A 24,788-nucleotide genomic window follows, 5' to 3' on the forward strand; every position below is an offset into this window, starting at 1 on the left:
GATGTGACACGGTTATGTCTTGTAGGCAGGTGTGTATGAGAGTGCTGTCACTGTATGGCGTGTGTATGTGTCCCGAAAGGTGCTTGGCACAGAAATTCTGCCTCTTCACAGGTGGCCAGAGGACGGCCAGGAGCACAGTGTATCGTCTACTCAATGTGGGCACTCAGTAGCAGTTGAGTCGCCCTCCTCTCAGAGCAGGTAATGCTTTTCCTGAGAGCCACCCACTGCATCCCACGGTCTTGTGAGTGACTTTTGGGTAGCAAGTCATTCAGAACCCCAGGGCCTCTCCATGACCCCAGACCCCAGCACAGCTTGTAAAGAGGAGGATGGCTGTTATTAAAGCAGAAGTCAATAGGGCAAACAAAAAACGCTAGCCCTCTTGAAGTAGCTCTTTCCACTGCAAACAGAAACTATCAGGCCTTTTTCTTTTCTCTCTCCTGGGGGAGGCTCCTGACTGATTGGATGGTGGGATATTGTGTTGACAGTAGAAACAGTGGACCCAGAGGGGCAGGTGGTTTTTGTGTCCTCATCTCCATCTTTCTGCTCCTCAATTTATCCCAGTTTTCTCCCATTATTTCTCAGCCCCGTTGGTAGAAAACATTCAAACCAGGGGTAAAAACTGCATGCGCATGACGTGGCCCTGGCTCCAGAGAGCTGGACCTTCCTACCTTTTTGGTTTCAGTTTGGTTTTCTTTCCTGGACTGGCAGCCATGGAGGTGCTGAGGTTCTGAGGGGCGTCTCTCAGCCCAAAGCTCTTGGCCACATGGCCCAGGTGGAGGGATTTGATGTGGAAGATGTGCTTCAGGGTCTTGGGGTAGGTGGTGTAGGAGCGAAGGAAAGACTGCAGTGCTGCGAAGGACAGAGAGAGAGATTTTTTTTTTTAAACCTATTCCATCCTGCCTGTCTCAGCTGAAAGGATGTTGCCTAGCCATTTGTGACACCCTGGATATCAGCTCTAGGAATGGTTGGGATATTAAAAATATGTGAAGTACTAGTGCAATCCTGTAGGAGGAGGAATGTTGTGAGGAGAGAGGTCAGGAGCAGAAAAGAAACGACATGAAGATACACTAGGTTTGCACAGGTCTGCCTCTTCTAAACACTGTCCCCCTGCCCAACAGGGTGGTGGTCTTCCACCTGCTCAGGAACTGAGCTGGTGCCCTTGTCCAGTAGAAACTTTGAGAGGGGAAAAAGGGGAGGAAAGAGGAGGAAGAAGACAGGAAGGAAGTGGGATGAAGAGAGGCAGAGAAAAGGTTGTGAGGAGGGTGGGGGGCAGACTCCTCCGGTACCACAATCCCAGCAGCCAATAAATTCTTCGCCAGTCACCAGCTAGTCCCTTAGAAATACCTGAGAGACACATGGATTTTCCATTTCATCACCAGGCTGAGAACAGAGCTCATTTTTTAAAAGGGGGAAAAAAAAAAACCCCAGCAGCATGTATATTTCCTTTGAGTCTTTACCCCTCTAATGCCTTCCTCAGATCCTACTGCTCTAAGGACAAGTCTCATGAATGGCAACACTGCGAACCACACCTGAGGGGATCCCAGAATGCTAACGGCACCCACACTTCAGGCTGCAGCTTTCCTCTCTGCTACTGGGACACTCTGACCGACGTTCACCCCCAACTTCCAAAATCCCCTGCTTGGCTCACTAAATCTCCCATTCGTGCCTCCCACTCAGACCTGCACCTAAAGCTCCCTCTCACAGTCCCCGACAGCAGCAAGCTCTAAACTCTAACCTCCCATGCCCTTGCTTGTTGAGCCACTGGACCAGCAAGTTTGCCCACAGCTTAAATCTAATCTCTCAGCAGCAGCAGGAGCGTGGAGTTTATGAACAGTAATAAAAATGTCATTTTAACAGCTCAGCTCCTGGAAGGACCTTGGGAATCCATCAAAGCTCTGTTTACTGAGTAAAGCGAAAGCCTTTTCCCAATCGATGAGAAGAAACTCAGGTGAATCCTTTCGCACCCCTCCCCTGATTTCCTACCGGGAGTCTTTCAGGGACATCTGAACAACTAGGGACCAGTGTTTTCGGAGAGGATGCTTAACATTTCAAAGGCGCAGTCTGCTGGAGAGGCCCTCGATAAGACACCAAGAGCAATAAGGACCCAGCTTGAATGCTCTCAAAATCCCAATACTCCTCCTCTCTCTCAATAAAGCTATGGGGTCAAATTCACTCCTGCTGTAAGGTGTAACTCCCATGAAAAATTCTAAGGCAGCTGCACCCACTTGCATCAGCTCAGAATCTGGCCCACTGACTATTTCACTTCCATCCAAGCTATAAAGTCCCTTACAGCACTTAAAACGCTTGGATCCCAAGGACCTTGGGGAGCCAATCCTTTTGGAAGTAGCCTGTAATCAAACACTGGACGTTACCACTGACTTGGTGAGAAAATGCAGAAAAGGGAAACAAATGCACTGCTGGCATGGTTTCCAATGGCTTGTCTGCCATGAAGGCAAAAGCCAGCTGCAAATGTTAATTATTCATGATTCTTGGCTCGGAAGGGGAGGAAGAAGGGAGTCTATGGAAGCTAGTCAGTGATGGAAAATTTGCATATGCAAATAGTGGAACCGGAGAAGGGGGGACGGGCAGCCCTGGTTCAAGACAAACAGTGGGTGCATCATGTTTCAACATTTCATGACATTCTGTATGCATTTCCCCACAGCAGCCATCAAAAGTCATCAGCATGTAGCTCAGCAACAAGAGCGTGTGTATAGTTACACTGTGCCTGCACAGACATGGATATGTTTTGTACAGGACTCAAGCCCATTCAGTTGTTTCCTTTTGTCACAGTCTATTACAGGGAGCGTGGTCTGGAGACATGAGCAGGGCACTAGGGCCCAGGACTATTCCCAGCCCTTCTGCTGACTCTGCATGACCACTTGCAAGTCATGGAACGGTTCTCGGCCTCAGAGTTTCCTCAGCTGTAAAATGGGGATAACTGGGGACACTCACTGGAATGTCAAGAAGCCTAGTTCGTTAGGAACAAGAATTTGATCAGGAAGGAGGGCTTGGCCCTTGTGTTTGTAATCAGCTTTGAGGTACTTGGTTAAAAACCATAAAAGTACTATAGCATCAATTAAGCAATGCATAGCAACACCCATGACAGCGAGGTTTGGCTACTATACTTTGCAAGTCTCTAGCACCTTCCATCCAAGGAGCTCAAAGCACTTTAAAACATGAATGAGTTAAGCCTCCCAGGCCTCCAGAGGAGGGAGGCAAGAATTAAAGGAGAAAACAAGGCAGAGAGAGATTCTATGACATACCCAAAGTGAAAGCCAGGACCAGAACCCGAGAATTCTGACTCCCAGTTCCTTGCTCATCATCATCTTGATGCACGCCGTTTGAAATGTACAGATTAGATTAGGGTAGGAAGATCTATTACTAAGCATGATTCCTTCACTATACCCTTACTCAAGAAGCTAGCACGACATTCAGAAAATAGCCCTCTTGGCAACAGACCCAGCCATTTGTCTTACATTTAAATACAACAGCCTTGAATCCTGAATTTACATGATATATTGGGCGCATCTTCTCCCTCCCCAGCATGTACAAGATGGTGCTCTGTGGTCCTTTTCTTTATTTGTACCTTAAAACAGAATGATCTTTTCTGGCAGACATTACCATCCACAAGGAAAGTATTTCGCTTTTATGGTGGGTTTTTGTTTTGGTAAGGATGATTCAGATTGTTAATAACTCAATACACAGAGTGAATTCATAAAGAACCCTCCTCTCTTAGAAGTTAATGGGAAGTTCTGAAGAACTGAAGCCAATGGGAATTCTACTGAAGTTAGGACAGCAACGTTTAGTCCGTACCTGAGTGGGATGGGAAGAAATTGACCAGGAGGCGAAGTAGATGGAAGGAAGAAGTTAAAAGGAAAACAAACAAACAAACAAACAATCTACTTATACATTTACCCTAGAGCATAGATGGTTCAGTTCCTTGGGTGCAGGATTGGGGTCCTCGAAAGGGCATCCAATATTAAGTTTGGGTAACACTTAGTAATTTGCCTTGGATACTGTCTTCACAACAGGTACTTTGTTTTTGCATGCACATTCTCCTGTGCCCCAGATCTGCCTTGCAGAACAGGAGGGCTGTAACAGTTCATATTGTTTGGTTTGGTTTCTGCCAGGAGGCAGTGCATCAGTACAGGATCTCTGGCCACTTCCCTGGTAATTTTCCCCCAGAGCAGACACAATTTCTTGCCCCCTGTCCCACTTCCATATTCTCAAATCTAGGTATAGATGGTAAAAACTCACTGCATTGCTCTGTACCATACTTTACATATCCTATCTGGCAAAAACAGAAGATGAAACCGCAGATTTGTACATAAAGATGCAATAATCATTGTAGTTATCAGTGATTGTGCTTTCTCTGCTATTGGTGTGCTTTCCTCCATGCACACACGTACACACACGTACACACACATCAAATGGAAATATATCCTTGGCTGAGGGCTGCTAGGCGTTTCTTCCAAGACATTCTGTCTCACTGGGTCAAATGCACCCCTGGTGTGAACAGTGGATTCAATGCAGTTACAGCCAAGATGAGGTTAGCCAGTTGCCTCTGACCTTCCCCTTGTAACACACAACCTAGACACTCACGTGACTAGGTCAGAGCCGCCTGGATGCAAATCCTAATGAAAGCCAAGACTGAACCTCATTTGTGCGTAATACGTGAAAATAAGAAATTAATATTTAATATCGTTATAAAGCCTTCTGCTTCCATTTCAACCCCCCTTAGAGACACTGGCCCCGAATGCTTCTGCTAGGCCTTTCCCCCAAAGACTTCCCCATCAGAGGGGAATCCTTTCAGTTTGTATCAGCCATTCGGTAATAAGTTTAAAGAAACCTACTGACCTTTCTTTGCCCACCGGACAGTTCCCTCACTGGAGTGCACATAATTTTCAAATTCGGTCTGCAAGACCGTCGCCCGTTCCCGCACTTCCTGGGGGTTCACGCCACGAGATTTCTAGGAGGGCGGTGGGAGGATTAGAGGAAAGACAGAGTTTGAGTCAGGAATAATGAAGCAGTTTAGAATAGATTTAATAACAGTAAAATCACACAGTAACCACCCCAGGGCCAACGAGGGTAATCCTCTCAATATTACTAGGGAAAAAAATATGTATAGATAAAGATGTTAAAGTCAAAGCAACCAGTGAGCACTGCTTCGTGACGGGAGCAAATCAGGTTTAATTTTGTGTTTTCTAACACCTATTACGTATGTTTTCCCCCCCTCCTGCTAGCAGCCACTTTGGATTCACCAATTTAGCTTCCAATCTTGGTTACAGCAGAGTCAGTCTGGAATAACTCCATCCAGATCAGTGGAGTTACTCCAGACTGACACCACTGGGCCCAGTTTTCTCTTGCGTTTTAGAATGATGTTATGCTAAGTAAAACAGGGAGTAAATCAATCCATCCATCCATATAACCAGTCCTGCCCTAGGACAATGAATTAAACCCCCCCACATTCGTTCTCTCTCATTCCCTATCAACTTCCTGCTCCTTATTCTCGTCTTCACTGATCTTCCTCTCCCTACACTTCCCAGGACTCTCCATCCAAGCTGCTCTCTCCACTTCTTTCTTCCACTCTTGGCCTACTGTCTTCCTACACCGTGAACAATCTCTTCCTTCCTGCACCCTAAGTGCCCTCTTCACTTCCTTCCAGAGAGCCCCTTTATGCAATGACGTCTCTGCACCTTCCCATGCATCAACCATTGTCCCATGTATTGCATCTGTGCACGGCAGACAAGGGGATCTAGTCATTTTACTGGATTTTTTGGGGAAAAAAGGTCTCTATATAATCTCCAAGCTACAAAGCACAGCAGACCAAATTCACTCCTGGTGACACAGGGTGCAAGGCTGACTTAAATGCAGTCATGTCTGCTTACACCTGTGGAGAACTGAATTATTAACAATAACTAATCTGATGAGCTATTTCGCAGTCGGGGGTCCATGCAAGGATATAATATGCCAGAAGTGGAGCCACCTCACAAAAGCGGACATTTGTCGTTGTCATTATCAAGTTTCTACTGACGTGAAACATAAAACTTTTTTTTCTCTCCCCTCCCCACTTTTTCTTTTGTTAAGCCTCTCAGGCAGCATAGAGTGTCACCTTCCCTGCGTTTTTTAATATGAATGTGAAATTAGCGAGGTTGCCCTTTCCCCTGGCGGACAGAATCCTCTGTTATTAAAAAGTAAAGCACTTTAATAATGAAAACTTTTTCTCTTTTTCCTGTGTTTTAACTGTTTAAAATTAATGAGAAGGGCATAACAGTTGTCAAAGCGATATTGAAAGCCGGGTAGCCAGGACCGAATAAGCACGAAAATCCCTCCAGAGTGTTAAATAAACAGCGCTTCAGCCCTCTCCGAATCCCTCTGTTGGTTATTGTATACATTCTGTAACAGCACTCAGAATAGATCTGAGCACTGGGGAGGCAGAAAGGTTTCAGAATTCCAATAAAGGCCTCAAATTAAAGACAGCCTGGTGCGAATTCCAGGAGAAAATTAAAGAGACCTCAAGCTTAAGTGACAGGTGACTTGCTTCTGTGTCACAACTGTCAGGGGATTTAGTGATAATATGGCAATATATTACAAAGGACTTTTCTTATTTCCCCCTTTAGGCTTCAAAATGAGGCATCTCTTCTTGCTGGTGCGGGAGAGGGTGGGAGTAAGACTAAAACGAGGGATAAAAACTAGGTGCATAATTTCCAAAGTGTGAGGTCAGCCCAAGAAAAATAATAAAAAAAAAAGCAAATGGAAGAAAACATAACGTACTTAGAAAACAGCTTCCTCCTTCCTCTCCTTCCTTCTCTTCTATCCCCCTCAACCCTGCCAGAAAGATTTCATTTTAAAGTTGCCCCTTAATGGGCATGAAGAAATCTGGGTTTTGATTCCTGCCTTCCAGGGAGGTTGGTCTTTAAAAAAAAAAAATCTAAATTTAAAACTGACTCAGTCGAGCAGTGTAAAAAAAAAAAACAACCCACCATACACCACTGTCTGAGGCTGTGGACAGATAAAACGAGTGGATTGGCAGCTACAAGAAAGTCTGCATCCTTTACACACCCGAGTAAATCTCATTCCTGAGAGCATCCCTGTTCAAGTCAGAGAGACAATACATCTGAGGCCCTTCTACCATATGCCAAGGCCCAAAAGATAATGCATCGCAGTATTGGTTTGCTTGGCTGTTTCTCCTTCCAGATATATTTACTGCCTCAGTTAGCGGAACTAACCTTTGTAATGAACGCATGCTAAACTCTGTGTGTGTGTGTGTAAGTGTGTGTACGAACGTGTGTGTGTACGTGTGTGTGTACATGTGTGCACACTATGTTACATACTCCGCCTCATTTACAAAAGCTTCTACTACTCTGCGTTTGTGCAGTGCCTTGCGCAATGGCACCACATACTTGGCTGGTCCATAGGCACTGCCATAATAATAATAATTAATAAATAATAATATACACAAGGAGCAACTCATTTTATCTGAGCATTTCGTGACATCACAGAAAAGAAAAAGCAAGCAGGCTAAAAAAAAAGATAGATTCTCTATTTCATAAGAGAGAAACGTATGCCTATTAAGACTGGAATTTTTTTTGGAAGGAGGGGAAGGATATTGGAAATCTCCAAGTTCATTAAGGAAGAGGGTTAATAGAAACGAGAACAGGAGGGATGTTCTTATGGTTAAAAAAAGAAGGGCGAGGCCATAACACGTCCTGCTTCTGTGATACTGGAAAACAAAATGAAGGATGTTGTTTTAATAACTTTTTATTGCCTGGCTGATTCTGATCCTCCTGCACAGTCCCTAGAACCCACCACGGTATTTTTTTTTCTACCCCTCCCCCCATAAAAGTTGAAAGATCAGATTTATTCTCTTTGTAGGTGTGTGAACAGATGTAGCCACATATATATTTTATGTGTCTAAATATAAAATATACATTTTACAGGCACTTCAGCTCACTCCCCCGTTGCTCACAGGAGCCCAAAAATGTGTGTTCCAAAGGGGTATTTATAATGGACTTCAGTCAAGGTGGTGAGAGCCGAAGAGCATTATAATGAGGTCTCTGTGTGCACAAGTCTCACGTATACATGACTCCATGCGTGGAGAGCTGATAAGGTAAAGAGAACTCTGTAACTTGCAAGTAGCAAAGTCATGACTGGGTTCGGTTACATCCTTCATAACAAGCGGAAATTAAAACTTGCAGTCGCTGTCTGTTCCACACACAGTCTATTTTGTTCCTCGTTCGCTATACTGGCCCTATGGAGAAGTCCTATAGCATTTAGTAGGGGATGATAACTTTTCCATAGACCTTTTAGAAATCACCCTATAGAATCTGACAGAGAATTAGATCCCTGACACAGAATGCTACAGGCTGCCATAGAAAGGATTGCATCCTCTATTACATTTTATAGGCTTTTAAAGAGTAATGTCTATAGAATCCTATTTAATGTCCATAGAACTACATTGGTTTCATCCCTATTAAATTTTTCAGGACATTCCCGTAACAAGATATTTCCTCTCTTGGTCAAAGTCTTTTAAACCTGTGTCAGGCAGCACCACCAACTTCCCACAGTTAGGGTGAATCCCAGCTCCACTGAATTAAATGGCAAATATCCCATTGTCTTAAAAAGGGCCAGGATTTCAACTTTAGATTGGCAAGATCCCTGGGGCAGGGATTATCTTTTTGTTATACGTACCTCACCTAGCATAATGGGGTTCTCTAGACACTACCACAAGTAATGAATGGGAATACTAACCAGTTTCCAAATATCAGTTTATTTTGGTGTGGTTAGCGGTTAGCCTTATTCTACAGATGGAGAAAATGAGGCACAAAGAGTTTGTTAATGTCAATGTTTTCAAAAGTGGCCATTGATTTGAGAGTCCTCAGTCGTTGGGTTCTCAATTCAATGCACCATGGCCCTGATTTTCACAAGCTTCAAAAACAGCTGCAATTGAAAGACCAAACCGAAACCTTCCAGAGAAAGATTTTCTCTTCCCAGACAACACAATTACACTGGCCCAAGATGGGTTATATTCTGCCCTGGGCCAGTGCCAGATTTAAAGTGGGATATCTTTAGAGCCAGCAGGGCTAGAAATTGGGAGTTTTATAATCGTTGAAAGGGGATTCCAAGTCTCCAACGGTACACACAAAGCTTACTTCTTGACAGGAGCATGCACAAGAATAAAATATGATCACTTTTGGAGGAGGTGTGCCCCTGCTTGTCCCCCCTTGTGTATGCCCCTGCTTCCAAGGATACTGGACTTCAAAGTGGTGACATTTTTATGCACAGAAAAGGTACGTTAGGTCATTTTTAAAGAATGCAGCAATCCCAAACTCACACCAATGAAGCCTTTATACTAACACACACGCTTATTAAACTATGTATTTGTTAGACTACTTTACAGACCACACTCCTGAACAATAAGGATTTGTTCCAGGCAACATACAACAGAAAATAAAAAAAAGTATATACTATATATTGACTTTAGCAAAGGGCCAGAAATACATGGGTTTTGAATAGAAATGTCAGATGATCTACAGATCTTCATTGTAGAAGATGTACGGCATAACAGAAGGATGACTATTTTTCAAAGCCATGGGAACACACACAGTTCCCAACAGAGCCGTCAGTAGGAAACTGGAAGACAGTGGACAAGTTGAAGACTGCTGGGTGATGTAATGGAACGAGTGAATTGGCAAAATAATGAGCGAGTGGAAAAATAAACCTGGATAATGCTTGACTTTCACTCACATTCTATCTAAGACCTGGGCTCTTAAACAGCAATACTCTCCAATTTGCTCTAATGACTGAAAGATCCATTACAAGTGTCTACATTCTGGGAATGAGCAAGGAAGGGGCTGATCCAAAGCCCACCAATATCAGTGGAAAGACTCCCATCTGCAGCAATGGGCTTTGGATCAGGCCCTGGGCAAACAAGGTGAGGATTAAAAAAGCCTGGAGAATGCATCACAAAAAATGTTTATTTACTTGGAGGACTATTGTGTAGTTTGTAATCACTTAAAATAGGTCAGAATCTGCTAGCTAATGGTCTGCAGTAGGTTTGTAAAAAGAGCAATGCAGTTTCTTTGCCATAAAAGCCCTCACTACGGCATGACCTACTGTGAAATCTTTGCTGAGCATTGTAGAGGTACGTTTTGGGGCAAAACTTTCAAGGAACATAGATTAGGGAAGTGTGGAATAGAGAGGTTCAACTGTCATTTTGCACTGCCCAGATCATGGGTTTGCTAATCCCTTGGCTTGAAGAAACAGAGCCAAGGAAAAGCCTATTTGTCATGCTTGGTTAGGAAACGAAAATTTAAGCAATTCCAAATCGGAACATTTGCTCACCTTGTTTCCCCACTGGCGCCCCTTGAAACGATCGTCTTTCATCAGGCTGGACAGAATATCCTCCATCTTCATCTCGGAGACACTGACGCAGCAGAAAAGAAAAAAAAAATTGTAATGTCTCCTCTTTTCCCAAAGACGACGCACAGCTTTCTATACGGCTGTGTCTACACCGGCAATTGAACGACAGAACTTGTGTCTTTCAGAGGTGTAAACCCTCCCGCCCCCCAAAAGACAAAAGTTTTGCCGCGACAAGTGCCAGTGTGAACAGCGCCGCCCGTTGGGGGTAGAAGTTTTTTGTCGGCAGGGGAGCCAACAAACAGCCGCTACACTGCGTAACTTTTAGGGGCATGGCTGTGGAGACATAGCCTTCAAAAGTGGACTCGATTCCTCACCAAGGGGATCAGACATAACCAGTGATCCCAAAAATGCCACAGAATGGTAAAGCGGGGCAGAAGGGACCGACGCCTAAAATTTCAGCCTGAGATGATGCCAGATACGTTTTTATAGTGCTTTTCACTCCCAAAAAGTCTCACTTCAGACACAATTTACAACACTGCCATAACAGACACGGAACCTGGGAGATGTCTGAAGACCTGGAGTGAAATCTTTGTCCTACTGAAGTCAATGAGAGTTTTTTATATTGATTTCAATAGGGCCACGATTTCACCCATAATCTTGCTCCCATTAAAGTGAAGGGAAAAATTATCACACACTTTAATGGTGCGGAAACTAACGTAACAGTAGCCATGGGTGGGAAGTGAAGAACACTATAGTCCATTGGAAGATTCTTGGCTCTCACCTACCATAAAGTCTTCAATAATTAGCACTTCCAATTTTAAGGTTTAACTGAAAATTATTAATTTAGCTCTAGAGAAAAGAAGCAGGGTAACTGGGAAATATTAGTGTATTATGGAAAAAGTACCAGATAAAGTTTTCATATGGTTCCTATCCTCAGTAATTTTGAGCTGGTCAGTTTTACAGTAATAATTGATAAGACTATGAACCTCTAACACACCTGGACGAACTCAAAGGATTTAATAAACATTAAGGTGACCTGCAAAAGAAAGGAATTGAGTTTGTGCACTTGTGTGTGCATATATATGAGAGAGAGAAATTCATAGATTCAAGGCCAGAAGGGACCATTCTGACCATCTAGTCTGACCCCTATATAACATAGGCCACAGACCTTCCCCAAAATAATTCCGAAAGAATATCTTTTAGAAAAACATCCCATCTTCATTTTAAAACGGTCAGTGCTGGAGAATTCACCAATACACTTGGTAAATTGTTCTAATGGTTAATTACTCTCACTCGTACCGTCTTATTTCCAGTCTGATATTGTCTAGCTTCAACTTTCAGCCATTGGATTGTGTTACATCTTTTTTGCTAGATTGAAGAGCCCATAATTAAATATTTGTTCCCCAGGTAGATACTTATAGACTGTAATCAAGTAACCCCTTAACCTTCTCTTTGAGTCTATTGCTATAAGGCATGTTTTCTGATGTCTAATTCTTTAATCATTCTCACAGCTCTTCTCTGAACCCTCTCCAATTTATCAACATCCTTCTTGAATTGTGGACACCAGAACTGGTCGCAGTATTCCAGCAGCAGTTGCATTTATGCCCAATATAGAGGTAAAATAGCCTCTCTTCTCCTCCTCAGTTCCCCCATAACCCCCAAATCCTTTTCAGAATCACTGCTTCCCAGGACACAGCCCCCCATCCCATAAGTATGGCTGATATTCTTTGTTCCTAGATGTATAAATTTACATTTAGCCATATTAAAATGCATATTCTCTGCTGGCACCCGGTTTATTTAGTGATCCATACTGCTCTGTATCAGTGGCCTGTCCTCTTCATTATTCACCACTGCCAATTTTTGTGTCATCTGCAAGCTTTATCAGTGATGATTTTATGCTTTCTTCCAAGTCATTGATAAAAATGTTAAATAGCATAGGGCCAAGAACCAACCCCCGCAGGACCCCATTGGAAACACACCTGCTGGATGGATACTCCTGATTTACAATTACATTTTGAGACACAAGAAAGGTTTTTCCCCTGCTCCCAGAAAAGAAAGTGTTTCTTTTTGCTTATTTTTTATTAGGTCTCATCTTTCCTTGTTTTAGTGGTGGACTCCTCAGAAGACTACAGAACGTGAGACGGAGCATTCTTAGCCTTCATGGGCAGAGCATTTTTAACTCTAGCATAGGAAAGGTTTTCTCCCACATGTTAACAACCCCCTCGCCCAAATATTGTGTTGAAAAACAAATGCTTGAAATGCAGGTATAAGCATTCATAGGTCATATCTTGTGCTAATTGAAGCCAATGGAAGTTTTTCCATTGGCTTCAGTAGGACCAATATTTGGCTGTATGAACAGTACTGTATTAAGAATTAAACCAAAATTCTGGGAAAATTTGAGGGCCAAAATTTTTTTTCTGGCATATTATGCAGTTGCTCCTCCACGTTTTTCTACCTTCTATCTTTTTCTACCTTTCTATCTGTGCCCATGTGAAAGCATAGAGGGGCTCTTATTTTTAAATCACAGCATTCTAAATGTAACAAACAGATTTTTTTCGCCAAGTTCTTTTGCTTAATGCTGCCATGTGGAAGACTCCAGGTCAACGTACAGACCCATCATATCATTCCCCAGCTCAACAAGGCATGGAGTGCATCCAAGTCTCCACTGGAACACACAAAGCGTACTTCCAGGCAGGCAAGTCAACCTAGATACAATCTACATGGAGCTACTATTAGGTGGGTGCATAACTGGTTGGAAAACTGTTCCCAGAGAGTAATCATCAGTGGTTCACAGTCAAGCTGGAAGGACATATTGAGTGGGGTTTTGCAGGGATCAGTTCTGGGTCCGGTTCTGTTCAATATCTTCATCAATGATTTAGATAATGGCATAGAGAGTACACTTATAAAGTCTGCAGACGATACCAAGGTGGGAGGGGTTGCAAGTGCTTTGGAGGACAGAATTAAAATTCAAAATGATCTGGACAAACTGGAGAAATGGTCTGAAGTAAATAGGATGAAATTCAATAAGGACAAATGCAAAGTACTCCATTTAGGAAGGAACAATCAGTTGCACACATACAAAATGGGAAATGAGTGCCTTGGAAGGAGTACTGCAGAAAGGGATCTGGAGGTCATAGTGGATCACAAGCTAAATATGAGTCAACAATGTCGTAAAAAAACCCAAACATCATTCTGGGATCTATTAGCAGGAGTGTTGTAAGCAAGACACAAGAAATAATTCTTCTGCTCTACTCCACGCTGATTAGGCCTCAACTGGAGCATTGTGTCCAGTTCTGAGTGCAACATTTCAGGAAAGATGTGGACAAGCTGGAGAAAGTCCAGAGAAGAGCAACAAAAAAGATTAAAGGTCTAGAAAACATGACCTATAAGGGAAGATTGAAAAAACTAGAAAAGGAGGACTTGTGGCACCTTAGAGACTAACCAATTTATTAGAGCATAAGCTTTCGTGAGCTACAGCTCACTTCTTCAGCTGCATATCGTGGAAACTGCAGCAGGCTTTATATATACACAGAGAATATGAAACAATACCTATTCCCACCCCACTGTCCTGCTGGTAATAGCTTATCTAAAGTGATTTCCAGCACAAATCCAGGTTTTCTCACCCTCCACCCCCCCCACAAATTCACTCTCCTGCTGGTGATAGCCCATCCAAAGTGATAACTCTTTACACAATGTGCATGACAATTAAGCTGGGCTATTTCCTGCATAAATCCAGGTTCTCACATCCCCCCACCCCCATACACACACAAACTCACTCTCCTGCTGGTAATAGCTCATCCAAACTGACCACTCTTCAAGTTAAAATCCAAGTTAAACCAGAACATCTGGGGGGGGGGGGGTAGGAAAAAACAAGAGGAAACAGGCTACCTTGCATAATGACTTAGCCACTCCAAGTCTCTATTTAAGCCTAAATTAATAGTATCCAATTTGCAAATGAATTCCAATTCAGCAGTTTCTCGCTGGAGTCTGGATTTGAAGTTTTTTTGTTTTAAGATAGCGACCTTCATGTCTGTGATCGCGTGACCAGAGAGATTGAAGTGTTCTCCGACTGGTTTATGAATGTTATAATTCTTGACATCTGATTTGTGTCCATTTATTCTTTTACGTAGAGACTGTCCAGTTTGACCAATGTACATGGCAGAGGGGCATTGCTGGCACATGATGGCATATATCACATTGGTGGATGTGCAGGTGAACGAGCCTCTGATAGTGTGGCTGATGTTATTAGGCCCTGTGATGGTGTCCCCTGAATAGATATGTGGGCACAGTTGGCAACGGGCTTTGTTGCAAGGATAAGTTCCTGGGTTAGTGGTTCTGTTGTGTGGTATGTGGTTGTTGGTGAGTATTTGCTTCAGGTTGCGGGGCTGTCTGTAGGCAAGGACTGGCCTGTCTCCCAAGATTTGTGAGAGTGTTGGGTCATCCTTTAGGATAGGTTGTAGATCCTTAATAATGCGTTGGAGGGGTTTTAGTTGGGGGCTGAAGGTGACGGCTAGTGGCGTTCTGTTATTTTCTTTGTTAGGCCTGTCCTGTAGTAGGTAACTTCTGGGAACTCTTCTGGCTCTATCAATCTGTTTCTTTACTTCTGCAGGTGGGTATTGTAGTTGTAAGAAAGCTTGACAGAGATCTTGTAGGTGTTTGTCTCTGTCTGAGGGGTTGGAGCAAATGCGGTTGTATCGCAGAGCTTGGCTGTAGACGATGGATCGTGTGGTGTGGTCAGGGTGAAAGCTGGAGGCATGCAGGTAGGAATAGCGGTCAGTAGGTTTCCGGTATAGGGTGGTGTTTATGTGACCATTGTTTATTAGCACTGTAGTGTCCAGGAAGTGGATCTCTTGTGTGGACTGGACCAGGCTGAGGTTGGTGGTGGGATGGAAATTGTTGAAATCATGGTGGAATTCCTCAAGGGCTTCTTTTCCATGGGTCCAGATGATGAAGATGTCATCAATATAGCGCAAGTAGAGTAGGGGCTTTAGGGGACGAGAGCTGAGGAAGCGTTGTTCTAAATCAGCCATAAAAATGTTGGCATACTGTGGGGCCATGCGGGTACCCATAGCAGTGCCGCTGATCTGAAGGTATACATTGTCCCCAAATGTGAAGTAGTTATGGGTAAGGACAAAGTCACAAAGTTCAGCCACCAGGTTAGCCGTGACATTATCGGGGATAGTGTTCTTGACGGCTTGTAGTCCATCTTTGTGTGGAATGTTGGTGTAGAGGGCTTCTACATCCATAGTGGCCAGGATGGTGTTATCATCTAACACCTAGGTTAAAAACTAGGTGTGTTTAGTTCAGAGAAGAGAAGACAAAGAGGGTCATGATAACAGTTTTCAAGTACATAAAAGGTTGTTACAAGAAGGAGGAAGAAAAACTGTTCTCCCTAGCCTCTGAGGATAGGACAAAAATCAATGGGCTTAACTTGCAGCAAGGGCAGTTTAGGTTGAACATTAGGAAAAGGTTCCTAACTGTCAGGGTGGTTAAGCACTGGAATAAATTACCTAGGGAGGTTGTGGAATCTCCATCGTTGGAGATTTTTAAGAGCAGGTTAGACAAACATCTGCCAGGGATGGTCTAGTTAATACTTAGTCCTGCCATGAGTGCAGGGGACTGGACTAAATGACCTCTCGAGGTTCCTTCCAGTCCTACATTTCAATGATTCTGTAAAAGGCAGCCTATACAGCTCTGGAGTAGGGACCAAGCAGCCTCACTGTCACTCAGCAATGATGCTCGTCATGTGATTAAGGAGCTCCTAAAATCAGTATATTCTCACCCAGAAGGATGGTGACAGCAACAAAGGGTCTAGAGGCTAGGGGAAAAGAGTGGGATCACCAGGATTTTTCCATCCCCCACCATCCTGCAAAACAAAATACTGTAAAGGACTTTGTTTTACTAGCTTGCAGCATCCATTTCCCAGCCAAGTTATTTCCCTTTCCCACAAGATCTTGCAATCATTACGATTGAATGCAATGTTACTTGGGTTAGGGCTGATCAGACCCAGTCTCCCTGTTGGATAAGCTCACTCACCAAGTCTGACATAGCCTCAGCAGCCATTTTCAATGCCAGCCCTAAGACTTTATTTTCTTTCCTTTCTGGGATCACAGTCAAAAAAGTGAAACTTCAACATCTCTTTCAGGTTACGTGTAAAACCAATGCCCTGCCTGTTTGTGATCATTAAAAATCCCATGGAGCCTTTTGAAATAAAGGAGACAATCTGGTGTCATAGCCAAGTGTCGCAAGGGGTGTTTATTTTCATGCTGTCTATTTCAATTTCTCCTGTCATTTTAACTGGATGTGTTGCTCTCCACTCCCAGTTGTAATACATAAAGTAAAGCACATGCATGAATGTTTGAAGGATGGGGCCTGGGTTCCCAAGAGGCTACATTCAGAGGTGGGTAGATAGATCCCTCTATACAAAAGACCAAATTCTTCTCTTTGTTACACTGATGTAAAGCCAAAGTAGCTCCACCAAAGTCAACGGAGTTACTATGGATTTATACCTGTTTACAGGACAGCAGAGTTTGGACCACTGTTTAGGAATCTTTCTCGATCAACGTTATCATAGGAATGTAAGGATTCTGAAAGGTATTATTTTTGTTTTCTTAAATTTGGTGAATTCAGAGATTAATAATAATGCTCTGCACTTCAGTGCCTGCATCTGAGGATCTCAAAGCACTTTACAAATAGGAATTGATCTCGATACTCACAATACCCTGCAAGACAGGGATAACAGAGGTGACCTATTTTGCAGCTATGGAAAAAGAGGCAGAGACAGGTTAAATAACTTTTCCCAGGTTACACAGGGAGTCAATGGCAGAACCAGGAACAGAACCCAAGAGTAAATACTGACAGCTCCACAATTTATTCGCTAAATCACCCTGCTAAATGCAAGCATGGCACATGGGAAAGCTTCCCCTTACAGTTCTGCTAATGAACCTTGATTGTGACCTGCAGTACCACACCATCCCTGCTATTTCAGTCATACCCAGTTAAAGAAACTGAGGTGAACACAACTTCTTGAAACATCAAGTTCATGACATGCCATGAAGGAGCGGAGCCAGTCCAGAGAAGTTATGATTCGGTCCAAAGGGTTGAGAGTTATGGTTCTGCATTGGCCAAGATCCCAACCTATGTGGAACGCAAGCATCATCCCTTATGCAGCTAGGAAATCCTGCACAGAGAAGATTCCTTCACAGAGAATGTAGAGGTAGAGAAAGGAAAGGGGAGGCAGGGGAATGGAAGGAAGGGAAATGGAGCATAAAAAGACAACTGAGGGTTTTTCTGTTTGTTTTTGAAAAGCATAACGGTAAATTAAAACATAAATGGCAACCACTTAAGCAAGAGAAATGCATTTCTCCCCATACCCCCAAAGGTTGCTTTGACAAAGCTGTGAATGAACATGTCAAGCCTTTGACACTGATTTGCCTGAGATATGTCACCCCCGCTCCTCTCTCCTGGCATGGTGCCAGCTCACAGCCTTATAGCTATGCAAACTCAGTTCACAGCGGGGAGCATCATGCAAAGGGGAAATGGGGGGAACGACTGGTGCCTTCAAGTGGATGCGCTTTCCTTCATAAATTAGTTAGGCAGCCGTTAGGAGATAAAGAAATTATCTGATGGCTGTCGAAGCAGGCGCGGCTAGATTACACTTGAAGGAACTAAAAGAGACATAAGCAAAAAATATATATATCCATATCTTGCTGACTTTCTTCTGCTTCTTGCTTCCTTCCTTTGAAGGAAAATCTTTTAGTTACACACAGGGCTGAGGCAGACCATTTTGGAATCTAACCTTAAAAAAAGAGGGAAATACATAAGAAATGACAGGGAGGGAGGGAGGGAGGGGGGGAAGAGAGAGAGAGAATTTCTGGCTAGGGAGGGAAAACGTAACATTAAATTACGCAAAGCAAGAAAACAAAGTTGCAAAGGAAACCATACAGCATTCCTGAACCCACTGGGTATTACTGTTCTCAGCAAAGCCAAAATGGAACGGTTTTGGCAAAGGCTAACCCTGCTCTGAGATTTTAGAAGCCAAATAACGACTTCAGGTACAGGTGAAAATGAAGTAAAGGTAATCATTCCTAATTCTGAAAGAGATTTTCATTCAGGAACATGCTGCATCTGCTCTGATTATTTACGACTGTGAACAGTTCTGAACCTAAACCCAATGCCCACTGTGGGAGGAAAAAATCCTCCTGGCCAGATCCTCAGCTGGCATAAATCAGCATAGCTGTTAATTTACACCAAAATTCCAGCGATCTGTCTTGTGCTTTGTCTTCCTAGAAACACATTTTACCTACTATTTTACATAAACCGATAAACCCATCAGGACTTTGATTAAAAGCATATTTTCAGTTAAGCAAAGAAACAAACCACAAACCCAAACAACTTATGCAGGCTTCATAGAAAGATACAAAGAAGATCCAGGAACAAAAGTTCTCATGGCAGTCCAGCGCCTGCTGGCTTTTGCCCTCTACCCTAATTTAAATGGTCAGGATTATCACCGTAACGCTCAGGTTATGAAGTGTGGTGGCAATTTGTATGGATGGCACTTGCTGCCCTGAGCTTCAAGTTGCCTTTCCAAATCTTTTCGGTAATTCTTTAGCACTCCTCTCTTGCCTGTTGCCCCCTCACATACACTGGCACGATGATTTGGAAGAGAACAAGATATGCCACTACATACAAGCCAAACCACCAGCCTGTCCCAATTAGCCACACATTTCTCTGATCAGGTAACTGTGGGTGAATTACACTCCACTCTTCTAGAGGCCCGCAATCCTATTGCGTGCAAGTTTTATTACGAAGATTAAATTGAAAAATAAGACAATATACTCAGTGTAATTTGGCTGTACTGATTTCAGAAGGGCTAAAATACATTCACATACACCTCCTCCAGTCAAGCTGTGGAACATAACATCTAAGGACACCCAACGATCAGTATCCAGCTCAACAAGAGGTCTCCTTAGCTGCTATAACTGCTAGCAAGCTCAGGAGACACTGCTCCTTAAACGTCTCAAAAATACCCAAAAGGCTGAAACTTTGCTAATTAAAATTAAAGTAAAATAAAAACATGCAATTTCACCTCTTTCTCTCACACAAACAAAAATACAACTTTCTACCTGGAGTTAAAAACTCACAAAAATGTGGGATTTCACCTTTAAAATGTCAGTGCTATTTGTTACATGGAAGAGAAGGAAAAAAACCCCAAAACATGTCAGCTTAGCGCTCCAGGTCTTGCTGGTGTCTGCTTAATAGATTGTTTCCTGGGATGATGGATGGCTCTTTGTTAGACCACTAAATGGCTCACTGCCTAGAAGAATCTGGTATTTGTTGCCAATGTTAGTTTATTTCAAGAATCCAAAACCAAACTAGAATCTGGGCTGTTCCACCCCATACATACACGCGCAAAATAAAAGCCAGTTCATTGTATATCACAGTGATGTGACTTGGCTGTTGTTCTGAACAACAAGAGACATTGATACGAGGAGTACAGGAAGGTGTGAACATCCAAATGGCTGGTGAAGAGATTTGGGACATGGTGGCAGAGTAACGAGCGCTCCAAAACAGCAGTGATTAGCAAGGATGGGGAGGATTCACTCTAGGATGCACAGCCCTAGTTAGAGGTAGGCTCTTTCCCTCCTAAATTGTGAGGAAGACTTTAGTGTTCACAACAACTTCAAGACTGATGGCTCCCAGACACAGAACTCCTATTTATACACAAAGCAGGTAGAGGCAGTGCAAACTTCCCCCACCTCTCAATGTACCTCATGTTGGGTCACCTCTAAGGGTCAGAAGGCAATTTGGTCTTCATGACACGTTCATCCTCGGTTTTATTCAGGAGGGAGCTGAGAGAGGGACTAACAGGGTGGTGGGTTTTGTGATGTGGATGCTTGTCCATTGAGAACTAAGACCTCATTTCATGCAGACTGCCGAACAGCCATCCATATGTAGGCTCTGGGCATCCTTACTAGCCTGTCTGGCCTTCCTCAGCCATACTCCCACATTCTTTGACTAGCCAGAGCCGGCAAGCGCTACTGAAGCCTCCTCCCCAGGCTTTGCCAATACACCTCACTTTTAGCCTGCAACACTCATGCCATCCCAGTGCCAGGGCCCTGTACAGTTCTACCAGCCTCTCTTAAGTAGGACGTCCAAGAGTCTCTACTATTGCAGTCCTGAGCCCAAACATAGGGCACGGCTTGGCCAACTCTCTCAACTGTGACCTGCAACTCCCCAGTTATGCCAGTCCTGGATCTCTGGTGAAGAGACAGCATGAACTCTGACAACGTGGACAAGTGTCCAGTAGCCATTAGAGGTGCTCACTTGACTTGTGACCTCCAGTAGGCAAAGTCTGAACACAGGGCTTTAAAGGTAACAACTGTGCACAATAGTTCCCTTCCTTGCCGTCCCCCACACAGTAAATTTGTCATACTGAGGATTTTATAGGTTTTAGTTCCCTCTTTTTGCCATTCTGTGGCTAGTCCTGAAGCACAAGAATTAATAACTCTTATTAAAACCTGTACAAGACACAGTCCCTCTGCAAGTGCCATGGAAGGTTAATTAGCTGAGATGAGCTGAAACTTTTGTTCAGGTTTCTGACTCACTTAATCTTGTGAGAAGCCAGCGAGTTGACATATTCTGCCTCCGAAGGAGTCAGGACGAGCAAGCTGTTCCCGTGACAGCCAATCCGAGCCGTCCTCCCAATTCGGTGGACGTATTCCGCAGGCGAAGCCGGAGCGTTATACTTCAGAAGGAAACATGAGAGGGAAAAGGAGGAATTAACAGAACACGGTGGTGTTAATTATAAACAAGGCACCTCGTCTATTAACGTAGAGAGGATCTGGGTGCCTTGCCTTCCTTAGAAAGGGGCTGTTTATAAAGAACCCATCGGACTGATCCCTGGAACCATCACTCAGCTCAGCCTCATCAGCCATAGCAGGGTTTTGACATGAGAATGTGACACATTGGCCAAGTTTCAGATAATAGGACAGTTTCCCCATCTCAATGTCTCTCTTCGCCTTTTAAATTTTATTTCTGCACAGGCTTGTCAGTAATCTGTTTGCCTTTTTTTAAAAAAAACAAGATTGCCCACACAGAGCAATAAGCTGCCTGCAGTACATTTGGGAGAAAAAGCTGCCAGGAGAAAGGAGAAGGATTCAAATTCAAAGTCAGGCTAAATTGCTCTGGTTTATTTAAAGTGAATCAGTGCCAGTTACTCGGCAGAAAACAACCACAGGCAAAGTACAGGTGTACAGCTCTTTATGTAGGAGGTAGGTGATGGATACAGACCAATTGTCTTTCCATCTCTACTCATCAGACACTATTAACATTTTGATTAAGCCCCCAGTAATAAACCAGTGACACCCATTTACTTCAGTAGGCATTAAAGGTGTTCAGCAATTTGCAGCATCAGGTCCTATAAATTGGGACACGTCCTCCCCCAAATCATCCTGGAAAACCAACACGCACAGAGATACTGCTTAGAAGTAAGCCCTCTGCAGTTTACTTGGAAAAAACCCAACGACCAAAGCCCATTTTAGTCTTTATATCTGTGCCCTTTGGCAAAAATTCTACTGGCTAGAGGTCTGAGTAAGACGCTGTGAGCAATCTAATTGCTCTCTGCAGGTCAGTGCTCATGGACACTGCTCTCAAGACAACCGAGCTTTCGCCTTCTGGACAAGCACAAGTCTCCCAGGGCCTTAGATAATTTGCACTGTGTTCAAGCACTGGCAACTATATCTTTGGATAAATAAATTTGGCCTGCAAACTAAAGACTTTGCCCCCATCCTCCTCTGACCAGCTATTTGCTACAAAATCTCTTTTTTTTTTTAGCTAAAATTAAAATCAGACTAATTACATCGAGGGGCGTGCTAGAAATTAAAAGGCTTTTTTGTTGGTGAACATAGCATGCTAGTACCCAACCATCTACACATCTGCTGGGAGGTGGCAGCACCTTGGGCCAGCGGCCATCACAGCCACACTGCTATTTTTAACATGCTGGCTCGATCAAAGCTAGAGCGTGCCTGAATTACACCCCAGAGCTGCAATGGAGATGGACCCTTAGTAGGTGAAAATCTTGGGTTCCATATTTCTCCTTGTATTTTTCAAAGTCAACTTATAAAATTTACAATTATTTTAAAGTTATAAACAATATTTTACACACACTCCTCTCTCGCCCTCAGTCCTTGAACTTACAACCTGCCATTTATTCAGGGTTCGATCCAGCTCCCACTCAAAAGAAGGGCAAATCCTGCTGTGGAAAAAGAGGGTACCTGGGAATCCTGTGACCCAGAAGGAAGCTTGGGCCCCGATCCTGTGGGATCTACTGCACCTGTGGACCACGGCACTTACGCAGAGACTGTAGGACTTGACCTAGCATGGACCCCCGGCTTTCAGGGATTGTATCCAGGTATAAGAGTATCAATACAAGGTTTCACTTGTCTGACCACGAGTATATAGTATTTATTTACACGCGCACACACGGAAACCTACCTGAACAATCCAGGTGACCTGAGGCAGGTCTAATCCTCGTGCTGCGACATCCTTTAAAAGTAATTTAAAAAAACCACAATTTTTAAAAACTGCTTACAAAATAAAGGCAGATACAATGCATTCAGAATGATTGATATTTGGGGAAATGCAGAGTTTCAGGCTGTGGGAGTTTTACATACTTTGTTTAAATAGAGACAGACAGAAAGTTTAAAACCAATGTTTATGAGTTAAACAAAAACAAAGTCGAAAAAGGGTTTTTACAAAACCAGAAATATTTTCATTATTCTGGGCCAGACCCTAGCAGATGTAAATATACCCACTTCACTGTAGTTATGTTGATTTATGGTAGCTGAGTCTTTGGCCCTTTAAATTCTATGGGAGAGATTCTGCCCCCCTCATGCTCGTGATGCCTTACTTCTTGATTTGTGCCACTGAAGAAAACGGAAGTGCTCAGACAGGAAGATACTATCCACTATGACTAAGGGTGGCAGTATGTAGCCCTCTGAAAACAATGTTACTGTTTGAATTTAAGCGTTCCAATGCAATGTTTGCAATCTGGACGTTTCAGCTTGTGCTAGTGCATGAGAACCTAAGAGTGGAAACCGACTTGCCTGAGTTTACTTTCCAAGCACCTGCTTCTTATTTAAAAGGCCAACAAGCACTTCAGTAGAGACCAAGACTTGCAGGGAGCAGGTGGGCTCCTCCAGAAGATGGGACCTGATCTAGCCATTTGATTTACACTGAACAGGTTTTGATTTGGAGCAATAAAACTCAGCCCTGAAGAGAACAGTCTGAAACCCTGCCGCTGCTGGGAGAGTTATACGAAGCACTGGCTAGTGAACTGGCTTACCAACTTACAGAAGGACTTTTGAGTGAGATCCTTTGACATACCCACAGCCAGTGAAGATTACAAACAAACCTTTTCGAACAGGTCTTAAGGTTTAAATATTGCCCTCCAAAATAGCTTCAAAATCCCCATCCCCGATTTCCTGCAGCATCAGTATCATCCTTACACATTCCTTGGATTTAGCAATTGCCCCACTCAGTACAGTGGCAGTATGCAGATTTGCCTCTGCTGGGAAATGTTTTGGAACACATGTATCTTTCAGCTCATTGCAAAATAGAACACATTAAGAATGTAAGTAGGAGCCTAATGTGCTAAAAGTGTGTCAGCCGCCCACTGAAGTGTCTTCAAGCAACTCCCACGCACGTGAAAGACTAGGAAGCCGAAGTTCCAGCAGCAAAGGCCTTCCCATGAACGCCAGCCAGGTTACACTGTGGCTCCAAGTGAAGTCAAACAGGAGCCACTTTGCATAGAGACTACTTAGGGTATGTAGACACCTGCGGCTGGCCTGTGCCAGCAGACTCGGGCTCATGGGGCTTGCGCTGAGGGGCTGTTTAATTATGATGTCATTGTTTGGGCTTGGGGCTGCAGCCCGAGCTCCGGCACCCTCCCACCTTGCAGGGCCATGGAGTCTGGATTCCAGCCTGTCCCCCAACGTCTACACTGCAATTAAACAGCCCCTTAGCCCAAGTCAGCTGGCACAGGCCAGCCGCGGGTGTCTAACTGCAGTGTAGACATACCCTTAGAAGTCAACACATCCTTTCGCCCTGAAGTGCTCATTATGAAACGGCTCACTCCTACAGTCAGATGAGCAGAGGTGCAAAAAGTCACATAAGAACATTAAAGCAAATAAATAGGGAGAAATCAATTTTGCAGCAGTACGGGAAGATCAGAGAGGTCAATACACCCTATTCCTCTGAACCTGTGTTCTCAAGCCCCAGGTTGAGAACCACTGCTGTAAACAGCATTATCCCCATTGTACATTTGGGAAAGCAGTCAGAAAAATGAAGAGGTTAATTCTTGTCCTTACAGAGAGTCAGGGGTAGGAGCTGGGATTAGAATTTAGGAGGAGTTCCAGGCTCCCAGA

General features: G+C 43.7%; 2 protein-coding genes across 4 annotated transcripts in view; one reads left to right on the forward strand and one right to left on the reverse strand.

The window, feature by feature from the left end:
• GFI1B (growth factor independent 1B transcriptional repressor) overlaps nucleotides 1-24,788 on the forward strand; it is a 528,565-nt gene that overhangs the window by 244,771 nt on the left and 259,006 nt on the right. The window lies entirely within an intron of this gene.
• DDX31 (DEAD-box helicase 31) overlaps nucleotides 1-24,788 on the reverse strand; it is a 75,476-nt gene that overhangs the window by 22,827 nt on the left and 27,861 nt on the right. The window contains exons 15-19 of one of the 3 annotated variants that reach the window (XM_073313841.1): nucleotides 22,858-22,908; nucleotides 20,970-21,109; nucleotides 10,345-10,426; nucleotides 4,858-4,969; nucleotides 669-849 (exon numbers count right to left, since the gene is read on the reverse strand). In XM_073313841.1, the coding sequence (XP_073169942.1) occupies nucleotides 669-849; nucleotides 4,858-4,969; nucleotides 10,345-10,426; nucleotides 20,970-21,109; nucleotides 22,858-22,908 (566 nt within the window). Of the gene's footprint in view, nucleotides 1-668; nucleotides 850-4,857; nucleotides 4,970-10,344; nucleotides 10,427-15,443; nucleotides 15,651-20,969; nucleotides 21,110-22,857; nucleotides 22,909-24,788 lie in introns of those variants that run through there. The other 2 variants (XM_073313842.1, XM_073313844.1) reach the window with 2 other exon arrangements.

The sequence above is a fragment of the Lepidochelys kempii genome, chromosome 16, assembly GCF_965140265.1.
Source record: "Lepidochelys kempii isolate rLepKem1 chromosome 16, rLepKem1.hap2, whole genome shotgun sequence".
NCBI lineage: Eukaryota > Metazoa > Chordata > Testudines > Cheloniidae > Lepidochelys > Lepidochelys kempii.